At 39.8% G+C, this 11,761-nt stretch overlaps 1 protein-coding gene across 1 annotated transcript in view; it reads right to left on the bottom strand.

Moving 5' to 3' along the window:
* Positions 1–8,884: 8,884 nt before the first annotated feature.
* Positions 8,885–11,761, bottom strand: part of IL1RAPL2 (interleukin 1 receptor accessory protein like 2) — a 303,517-nt gene continuing 300,640 nt past the window's right edge. The window contains exon 9 of the mRNA XM_018558483.1: positions 8,885–9,800. Within this exon, the coding sequence (XP_018413985.1) occupies positions 9,112–9,800 (689 nt within the window). The 3' untranslated portion in view covers positions 8,885–9,111. The remainder of the gene's footprint in view (positions 9,801–11,761) is intronic.

Below are 11,761 nucleotides of genomic sequence, written 5' to 3'. Positions count from 1 at the left end.
TTCCACCGCTCCAAGCTTGCTCCTGTGATGGACTACAATCTCAATACAAACTAGTAGTCCATCACTGGAGCCTTTTGTTTTGGAGCAGAGAGCCTGCACTGACCACCTGGCGTTCCGCATTGGCCACCTGAGAGCCTAATTAGGGAACCACCTCTGCTGCACACACACGCACCCGTGAAACTCTCTGGACCCCTGGTGAGAGCCCGCACAGCCCACCTGAGACCCTTTAGACATCAGGCGGAGAACCCAGAGCAACAGAGTATGTAGCTTCATATTATTCTGCATTGCGCTGTGTAATGTATTGCTGGGATTTGTAGTCCTCTAAAGCTGTTGGTAGTCATTATTGCTGGGATTTATAGTCCACTATAGCTGATGGTATTCTGCATTGTTGTGTAATGTATTGCTTGGAATTGTAGTTCTCTATAGCCAATGCCATTCTGCAATGCTGTACAATGTATTTCTGAGTTAGTGGCAGAACTACCAGGATCGCAGCAGTCATTCACGCGCACAGCCCTGACATGGCATCCCTCCCCTACCAGTGTGCTTTACATTTCCTAAACCGATAAATACATTTACACTACTGTTACATGGATGGCAAAAGTGGCAGACGAGCAGGGAGAATGCGGGGAAGAGGCAGAGCGGGAGGGGGACCAAGTTGCGGCACCATGGGCCTCTGGGTTGTACTTGCCCCCTGGGCTAAAAGTTGCCAGTCAGCCCCTGGTGATTTGGATTGGGATTATGCACCAGTAGAAAAGTTAGGGGAGCCCGTTAAACTCATTGGCATCTACGCTACACACATAAATGGTAAACAGATCAATATATACCATGTTTGCAATATAGTATGCTTGTTTGAGATAGAGGTTTATGTGGGAATTAAATTAATGGAGGGCCCAAAAAGTTTTCAGAGCCTATTTCTTGTAAAGAAGGCTTAGTCATACACCTAACAACCTCCTGTCACAAGGAACAGATTACTTTTTTGCACTCCAATGGCAATTTCTGTGTACAGAAATGCATTGATGGACATATTGGTTCAAAAGTTCTATTGGTTCAAAGTCCAAGTAAAAAAAGAGTTGGGTTTTCAGGTTATCCAATAGAGAAATAACTTTACTCCCTCTCACGTGCCAAGAGTGCACCTTTAAGCTGAGACAAGCATATCTTCAATGTGTCCAACAATGCTTTGTACTGCCTCACAGTCAATTATATGAAGAACACCAGTTATGCAGAATACTGGAAATGCAAATTGAATTTGAAACCTCTGAAGTGTCGAGTCTAAATGTTCAGTTATCCAGATTGTGCACAACCGACCTTAATCATGCTGCATCCGATGCATTCACACCCAAAGGTTGGCAGTCCGTGAAGTGAAAACCTGAAGATCGTTCAGTTCAGATGACACCTTTATTAGCAAACCAATTTCTTGGGTCACTCATGTCCCAACTCAGGCATCAATGTGACAGCAAATAATGAAAAGTACAAGTTTACACTGAATAATATGTATATCATCTATACACACATATTCCCACTTCAACAAAATACTATAAACTTTTACCTGAACTGCAGAGGGACGGAGACACTCTCTGCATTTAGTCGTGCTTGATTATCAATGCAATTGTAAAACTATCAAATGAACACACCTGAAGACTCAGCTATTGCTTTTGTTGTCAGTCCTATTGTTGGCATTTTCTGTAGTGTGTTGTAATATTTTTGTGTCTGAAATAACAACACCTCCAGGATTAATCTTTATTAGAGAAATATAAAGAACAGGACTTGCCTTCCTATTTAAAATTGGGATACTATTATACTGTTGCTGGTAGATGCATCATTCAGAAGCTAATATGATACCGCCTATATGATGCAGACTGACTATAATTCCCAACCCGGCAATTATATTGTGCAGCTGGCTTCTTTGCATGCGTTAGGAACATAGTTATGGCCCTGAATCTGATATGGAAAATCAGACTGGTATGTTCCTGATAAAAGAACTTCTGTAGTTACCAGAAAATCACATGGTAACAGTCTATCAGGGCTGCAGTCTATCCAGAAACACAATAACACCCTGCTGAATATGGATACAATGTTTTATATACAGTATAGCTAAACTCTGACTTCTGCAGTGCCTCTGTATGTTCTTGTCCCTGGTGAGAATGCTAATGTACTGTACATTGCAAACTGGATTCATCAGAAGGCCCCACCATACTTAAGAATAGGCATGGAGGCTGCTGATTGGCTTAAGGCATTTTAGGCACAGTGCATGACACTATCATATGAAACTGCAGTGATGTTCCTTTAACATGTATTACCTGCAGATGGCAGCACAAGTGAGATTTAGCAGCTTATAATACTAGCAAAGTCAAGTAATCACATAAGACAAGGATCTTTTTTGCTATTCCATGAAGTGGTTAGAAGCAGCTTTACAATTAAAACTGAGCCAAACAAGCTTAATCCCAATTTTGCTGCTCAGTCTCGTTAATATTCTACTGAAAAACTCATACCCATGAATACAAGCAAAGTTCAAAGATTTTGCATATGCGCAGGTTTTGCTACTTTGTGAATCCCTTTAACTTGGAGGATAAGCTCACGGGCCAAAACCGCCGGTTCTCAATGTATAATGGTAGAAATTGACCATTTCTGCAATCCAGATATTAGGAAACATGTAAAGATATTGCTGGTTCCTGTTTATGGGGCCTTAAGCTTTACTACTTTATGCATCCCTTGAATGTAATCTGTATTCTAGTGCCTGGTGTTGATTTTAAATTGTTCTGTTTTGCTTTTATTTTTTGGGAGGTAAAAATAATTTAAAAAGACATTTCAAAACAATAATGACTTAATTTTGGATGAAGAACAAGTTGAACTTCATGCCTAAAAGTGATGAGACTCTGGACTAGGCCCAAAATTGTATCTCCAACCAAAACTTGGGGACAGAGAAAAATCTTTCTCAATTTTTACTGCTTTCCGTTGTCCTGTTGGGGAGTCTTCCTGTCACTTTTTCTGGCAACAGAAATTTTTGTTCTAAATATTAAAGTATAAGTGCACATTAAAAGAAAGTGCACATATCCCTTTTGCCCCCGTCCCTTTACTTATCAGATCCCAACCTCCCCATCTGCAGAAGTATACTTACCTTGATCCAATGTCTATCAGGACTGGGGATTTTTTACATCCTGCACCACAAGTCCTCTCTCCTGGTCAGAAGACAAGCCCCGTAGACTCTTCTGGCCCCATAGACCAGAAGAGTGAGAGCTTTGCGGCCCAGGTTGAAAACAGTCCAGTAGGTATTCCACTGCACTCCAAACCGGTAAACCACTTAACTCCTTCATGACTGAGCCTGTTTTTAGTTTCCGTTTGTAAATGACTGACAGTTTTGCTGTGTGATTTTTCCATGTCGGTAATATACTTTCTTACAAAGTGCACCCACAAATATTATATATTTTTTAGAGGACCGCTAGGGCTATATATTTTTTCACATATGTGTACCTAACGCCTCACTTAGGACAAATAAAATATATAAAAAAAAGGGAAAAATGTAAAGAAAACACTTTTACCCCAGTTTTGATTTGTGGTATTTTTTTTAGAAAAATAGCAGCTAAAAAATGCCTCTAAATACATTTATTTATTTGTCCTTTATTTGGAAATACCTCACATCCCTAGGATTTTAGAAATGTTTCTGTACTTCTCAGCCTAAAACTAAAACCTAACATTTTAATATTTTTTCGCTAAAAGTGGTCACTTGGCATACAATATCACTATCACTTAGTGATGTTCAAAGTATGTCACTGTCATGAGGGGGGTTAAATTAACAATTAACCCCTTAGGCTGGGTTCACACCTAGGCGTATTGAATATGCACGTTTGTAGCGCGTTTCACGGCGCACGTTTTTACCGCGATTCGCGGAAAAAAAACTGCGTGACAAACGCGCATTTCCGAGGGCTGCTTGGGTGTATCCCAATGGAAACGCATGACCAAAACGCACCAAAGAAGTACATGTACTTCTTTGGGCGTAGGCCGTCTTGTAGCGCGTTCAGACGGGCTGAAATACGCCCAGGTGTGAACCATACCCATAGGAAACAATTGCATTTCGGTGTTTGAGCGTTTTGCAGAGCATTTGAACGCGCTACAAAACGCCCAGGTGTGAACCAGGCCTTAGGGTGAAAAACAAATCTACAGCTCAGCTGCAGATTTTCATTGTAATGGGTTAATTTTTATATTAAGCGCTTAAGACCAGGTCATTTTTCAGTGTTCAGCGCTGCAGTACTTTGACATTTATTCTGTCATGCAACGCTGTACTGAAATGAATTTTATACCATTTTTTGGGGGACAGATAGAGCTTTCTTTTGGTGGTATTTAATCACCACTGGGGGTTTTATTTTTTACTATATTCAGGAGAAATTACAGAAAATTTTGAAAAAAATCAAGTTTTTTTTAACACTGTTATAAAACAACTAATATTACCCACTTTTTTGTTAAAATATAAAAGACAGGGTCACGTCGAGTAAATAGACACCAAACATGTCAAGCTTAAAAATTGCGCGCACTCGCGAAATCGCAAAAAACTAGCATACCCAAAATTGGCCATAGACGACGCTTTAAAAGCTTTTACAGCTCATCAGTTTTGTGTTATCAGTGATTGATGGCCCTAACATTTTTGCTCTCACTGCGATGTTCGCAGCGATATGTAACGTGCTGCCTAATGGGCGCAATCGTCGTTTTTGCAGGTATGCGCACCTGACGCATGTTTACATGCGTGTATGTAGGGGTGGGGACTTTAAAAAAAAAAAAAAAATCCTATTTTTTTTCCCCCACTTAACTTTATTGCTATCACAGAGGGGCTAAGAAACCCCTATATGTGATAGCAAAAGAAGTGACAGGTCCTCTTTATGGAGACATAAGGGGTCTCCAAGACCCCTAATGTCACCTAGGACCCCCCTGAAGAAGCTGATGAAGCAGACATCTGCTTCATCAGCTTATCTCCAGTATCTGAAACTGAAGAGTGAAACGAGAATGCGGAAGTGATGCAATATACACATCTTCCGCATTCTGACAGCGGAGAGGGGACCGGAGGGAGATCGTGAACCGACCTCCCTCTAATCCCCTGTCAGAGAGCCACTATGCTGGTCCCGGGCTCGCACCGGGCACAGCAGAGCCCGGGATCAGCGGGACAGCGGGAGGGGGGAGCCTTGGAGGGGGCGCACATACCGGGACCCCATACAAGCGATTCAGCCGGCGGATCCCTTGTATGTTAACAGGCATCGCTGCCGGTTTTTAAATTATGTGTCTTTCCCGCACGCACGAGTGGGGGGACTAACAGGACGTGTATACATGCACACTTACATCCAAGAAGCTCCTGGCTGGGAGGTAGTTAATGATAGTATAAAAATATATTTAAGTATATAATTTTACTTTGTTACATTTATTTTTATTCACTCTTTTTTAAAACATTTTTTACATTTTTATTTTATTATATCAAGCAGTCATTGTGAATTAATCTCACTATTACTGCTTGATAATGAAATTAATTAATTCCTTGTTATTATTTGGCTGCTTCAAACTTAAGAACAGCCAATAATAACCTTAGTGACACTGATTCTGCAGCATTTTAGGATCAGTTGTCACTGAAGGTTTTCTGATTGTTCCAACAACGATCAGAAACCTGCAACATTGTTTCAGCAATAGAAATGTTTCTATTGCTGAAAGTTTAGAGGAAAAAAAAGCTGATATACAGCAGGATTTCCCGATCTATACTAACTGTCGGTGACGGCTAGAGCTGCAAATGCCGCTCTGCTCTCACTGTCAGACACCCATTTCCTGAAGGGATCGGGTGTCTGAAAAAGCTTAACTCTTTCATTAATGGGTGCCTCAATACTGTGGCATCCATTAATGAACGGTAACCGCTGATTCTCAGCGGTTACCAGCATTACAGAGCCCCAAATAACTGATCACGTACTGTGTACGTGAGCAGTCATTTGGGCACTTCGTTGCGGGACATACAGCGTATGTCTCCCGTCACAAAGGGGTTAAGGATTGGTGCTGAAATGACTATGGATGGCACCGCTTAAAGGACAAATATGGGGAGAGTGAATTACACTCATCCCCATAAATAGAGCCAATGTGTGACACTGAAGCTGTTGCATGTCGGCTTTATTGATTGGGAACTGAACAATAACATACCGCTGATCGCTTAGTTCCTGATCATCTCCCTGCAGAGAGTGGTGACTATCAGTCACTGCTCTCTGCAGGGATTCCCCCCATCCCCTCTCTGTTCCTACAGTGATGACTGAAGGAAAGGATGGTGAGGGTGTGAGCACAACTGGCTCTGCTTCTAGAGAGGCAAAGCTAGCTATCAATCAGGCAGCAGTGGTGGATCCCGACAATATTGTCAGGATCCATCTCGGCTGCGACATGGCTCTGCACTGTAAAAGCCGCTATGTGCTGAGTTTTGGGTCACAAGAGAACATTAGTATATGTCCTCCTGTGACCCTAAAGAGGACGATGGCAAAAAAAAAAGGTTGGGCCATAGTTCTCTTTTAAATCAATGACGAATTAGAATGTTACTAGCACATCAGAGAAATGTGTACAAATGAACGTCTTTTCTTGACGCATAGACATATTGTCACAAGGATGGCAGGTTGTAAACAAACCTAGGAGGTTGCATGCGTAAAGGTGTGAAGAAAAGCTGGAAAAACCATCAGCTTTTTGTTGTTGTTTGTATCCTTATTAGAGATTTCCCCTAACTTTCTGTTGTTCTGAGGACAATGCTGTAACCAGTATGGGAAGACAGTGGAAATGTTCTCATCTAGGCCTCATACAGTAAATATGACATTACAGAAGTTCTAATGCTCCTCACTGTGTCCTCAAATAAAAGCTTTGGCTGGAGTTATACGTTCAGTGATCTGGTCAGTCCTCTTAGAACTGTCCCTGCCCTGCAGTAAACAGTTCTGTGTGCTTTTTGAAGTCATGCCTTAGTTCAGTAAAAGGCAAAACCGGAAAATGGTTAATTAAACCACGAACACACTTTTTGTGTAAAATACAGGTTATGTCATTATGCCCTCCTTCTGAAAAATGGTAGTTACCTAGTTGTCTCTAGCTTGCTTTAGTCCTTTTCATGCTACTAAAGTGTAACAAAGTTGCTGCAAGTACAATCTCTCACAATCTAATCAAGCAGTGACCCAAGATAACTAATATTTTTAGAAAGAGATGTTAGCCATGCCATTCTTTTTTTTTATCATCACAGATCATCACAGCAGATGTTCACACTTTGCTGCAGCTGGTAATGCTGCACAAGCTTTTGTCACTTGTGCAAATAATGAACACACTTAATTGTAACGTTGGCAACATGTGTATATTTTTTTTCTCAGCTATTAAGAAATTTGCATTGTGCAAATATATCAGCTAATAGCTATACATTTTTAATGGACAATCATGAATTATTGCATTGCAAAGGTCTGTACTAGTAAATCCTAGCCTAGAATAGAGAATATTCATTGAAACTCTGTTAGAAGAGAAGTCAACAGCGTTCCCAGCAGTAGAGAGTGTTGGTAATACTTTAACACATAATCTTGTCTGCTGCTAATGTAGTATTTTATGAAATTGAAAGGTCAGACTATATTGCACTTATTTATTAAGTTGTCTGAGGGAAGAACTAAGACCGTGTGTTTTTGTTCCCCCATAGCAAGCAATCATATTGAAACATACACCAGAAAATGACAAAGCAAAAAAGTAGGAATTTTATATTTTGCTGAAGAGCAATACAGACTGAAGATTTCATCAACAGTGATTGTCACTAAAATATAGATGGCAATTGCTCTATCCTTTTGACCACACTTTCATAAATAAGTCTCACTCGGATCAAGATGGCAAAGAAGAGCTTAGTGCACAATGCATCTTGTAGACTTACCACAGTTGATTTGAAGGACAGGTGTGGCCCATTTTTTTTATTTATTTGAGTAAGTCTGTGTTGGTTAGATTCCCCCTCACTTCTTGTGCCCCATCACTGGTACAAGGAACATGGGGAAATGGAGACCTAAAACATATTTTCATAAGGTGGAAAACATCTATGTCCCACAGGTATGTTTGGGCCTACTTCTTTTCCTAGTGACACCCTGCTGTCGGGGTATAACAAGGTTTTACTAAGACAGAAAGTTGGGTTGCACAACAATAAAACCTGGCAAAAGCCCTAACCCAATCCTTACTCGAACCTATGCTTGACAAAGAAGCTAGAGTTAAGCTTTTTTGCCCAAAACAGAATTTTTACCTCTGAATTTAGTTTGTTTCTTAATATCTATTGAGCGATGCATCAGCCAGCAACATATATGATATTTCCACTTTAGTTATTTCACAGGAGATCTTATTAAATTGCACCTCATAAAAATGTTTACTTTCAACAGTGTTTCATAATATTTGATAAACTGTTTTTAAACAAAACAAAATCATGCTTCCAGTATGTATACAATGATGAAAATGTTGTGCTTGAATGACACAAAACAGCCTGGTGTGCAAAAACATCCCTCTCACTGCCAGAGACTTACCAATGTATTCCTCTCTAACACTGAAAGATATCACTACTATGTAGAATATGTTGTGCATTTTTATTGGCTGAAAATCATGGACATGTGATAGGCTCAGATGAGGCCAGTCAACCCTTATCACACAAACCCTTCTTTAGAAATAAGAAATGTTCTCAGAATGTGCTATGATAATTGCATAATTAGAAGTCTAAAAAGTAACTATATTTAATTTTTTTTTTATTTGTTTCAAATGTACTGAATTTTTTTTTGAAATATATAGAAATACTCATGTCTTCGAATACTGTACTTAGGTCCGCCAGATTGCGACGTCTAATCTAAAATATTTATAATGTATTTTTGTTTTGCCTGACATGGCAATAAAACATTTACACTGTAGTTCTTATAACTATGTTGAAACTAAAAAAGAAAAGTAGATATCAATATTTTGTTGTTGTAAACAAATCGTTCCAGTAGAAAACTGAGTAAATGTGCCACTGCTTATACGCTTGTTTTGGCACTCCTGTGGCATGAATTTAAGGTTCATTAAAACTTCTGAGAGCTTGTACAGCAGCAAAAAAAAAAAAAACAGGTCTATGTCTTTACCAGGTCTATTGCATTACCAGATATCACTGGAAATACCAAGCTCTCTTGAAGTGAATGGTATAAGAGTATTGTTGCCATGATACTCCTGTGGTTCTTTACCCACGCTGTTGTGGTTCAGGCGTCCATTGAGCAGCGTTAATGGTATGTTGCAATATGTATGGTGATTGCCTAGAGGTGCCACTGGCAAAGGCGGAGCTGGTTTCTCATAAGCCCTGCAGAAATGTCTCATTTGCATGGCCTCTGCATGGTGGTAACTGGTAATTTCTTGGGCTGGTGCCAGCGTGCCAGATGTCCCTGTCATGGCAATGGAGGGTACAGTTTGCAAGTCTCCAAAAAGACTCTGTTCCCCGATATCCATTACATGCTGCCTGGATAGTACTTCTTTCTTTTTTGTGGGCATTTCATAGACCAAACGCTTCCAAAATTTTGAATTAAGTTTGCTGCTTTTTGGACCATCCCACTTGATGAGTGACTGGTGTTTGATAGCATGTTTTAGGGATTCCACCTCTTGATAATTCACTTTCCCCCTCAGGTTGGTGCATTCTATTAATATGACTTTGATTTCACCACTGGTTAGCATGTTATGGAGTCTGCTGTCCAGCACAAAAATACTCCAGCCTCTTCTGATGACATAATCTGGTGTCAGCACGATGATTAACCTTCTACTCTGCTCCACACATCGTGCCAGGTCTTCCATATATGCTGCAAGAAATGGAAAACAATTGTGACACTGTTATACCATGACCGGCACAATTTTTTTTTTTTTATGAATTCACAACTTTGGGTGCAAAGAGGAAATAAACTTTAAAGCAAATTGAGATTTGGAACACCTATGCATTTGTTACATGTATTAGTTACATGTTCACATTCACAGCTTAACTCAAAAGAAATATTTACAAATTGCTGCTTCCATTTGTAATTCTTTTTTTCTAAAAAGCTTTCCTTTCTGTGTGATGTAAAGGAGGCTGCGGGAAGTTATGTCTACCATAATTAACCATTTCTATACTGTGCTGGCAGATTTTCACTTGACATTACAATTGATAATGAAGTGTCAATTAGAACACACTTTGTCCTATTAAAGGGTTAAACATCTTAGGCTTGCATACTGCTTTGCATGTCAGTGCACTTTAAAAAAACTAGAAGACAAAACAGAGGTGACTCCTCCTTGTTAAATATCATTATAATAATATTAATAAAAGTATATCACTAACAAATGTATTGAGTAATCCACCATTACGGGATGCACAGTGATTTACTGTAAATCCTCACACTGGTTAGTATCAGGATGTGGATACTAGCCAGCTCCACAGACCAGAAATTACCCACTGCTGATCTCATATTTGTCTCGGCAAATATGATGTCAGCAATGGGTGGACTTCTGGTCTGTGGAGCGCAGGGCACTTTTGGTTAATGGAAAGTGTGCCCACCATCCTTATTCTGATACAAGACAGCAAGAGGATTTATATCACTGGAAGTCCAATGATGGTGGATTACTCCATGGTGTAAGACTGTTCATAGAGCCTGGAGGGCTGGATTGATGTGCATGCCTATATCCATGTTACATTTGTGAATACTTTTATCTACTTTTAGTTATATAATTAAAACAAAATTTCACAAGGAGGAGGTGCCTCTGTTTTTTGTCTTTTTATGTTTCACATGTGCTTTCAGACCCCCCTTCCCCTGTCTGAGGTCAAGAGGACTGCCCCCGAGTGAAGGTGTTGGATTGAGGTCGCTGCAGTATGAAAAAATCAGCGCCAGGCATAATCAATGTGGTTGCAGACTTTTAAAAAACTGCCCAAGTCTGCTCCTTAGCGTCATACTGTCATCTATTCAAGCCAATACAAGTTTGCCTATAGTGTCCTATGTATAAACCTACTCCAAAGAAGCAGATAAAAAGGTCATGTTAAAAAAATATATATTCAGGTATGATGTGTGAATGGGAATACATAACAAACATATCTCCTGGAGTTTCTCAAATTTGACTGCAAAGGTGAATTTACACATTAATGATATGATCTGAGCAACTAGTATTTAAAGAGATTGTGACATACAGGACTGGAAGACACCAGAATAATCTAAGACACTACAAAAAAAAAAAAAAAGTGTTATAACTACTTTGAAAACAAGCTTAAAGTTACCCACCCATACACCATATGCTGTATGGGTGGGTAACTTTAATATAAAGCAGAAGTGAGAGGAAGCAGGGGGTTGCATCTGGCTAAGTTTCTGCTGATGGCCTGTTTACTCACCACAGCTTATGCAGCTTAACTCTATGCAACCCACATCAATTAACCACATATCTCTCTCATACACAGCTCTACTTAATTGAATTCTTCTACATAAAACATACACAGAAAAGCTAAAGACTGAGTTGTAACAAATTGGAGTCTGTAGTCATGTAGATATAAGTGAAAAAAGAGTAGGTTTGTTATACTTCTGCCTCTACAACCTTATAAACTACAATAATGATGAGTGCACACATCTAAAGCGATAACAGAATGTGTTCTTTTTCAGTCTTTCAAACAAAGTGGTTAGGATTTTCCTATAATCCAGTTGGTATTAAAACATGTTATTTCTTTCTCGTGGTCAAAGCCCACTATGATTCCCTTACCTCCCCCCCCCCCCCCCCCCCCCTCTTTTTTTTTTTCTTCCTCCCCTTTCCC

The sequence above is a fragment of the Nanorana parkeri genome, unplaced genomic scaffold, assembly GCF_000935625.1.
Source record: "Nanorana parkeri isolate BGI_ZX_2015 unplaced genomic scaffold, ASM93562v1 scaffold342, whole genome shotgun sequence".
Lineage (NCBI taxonomy): Eukaryota > Metazoa > Chordata > Amphibia > Anura > Dicroglossidae > Nanorana > Nanorana parkeri.
The sequence above is the reverse complement of the archived record's forward strand: the minus strand, read 5'-3'. Positions and strand labels throughout refer to the sequence as shown.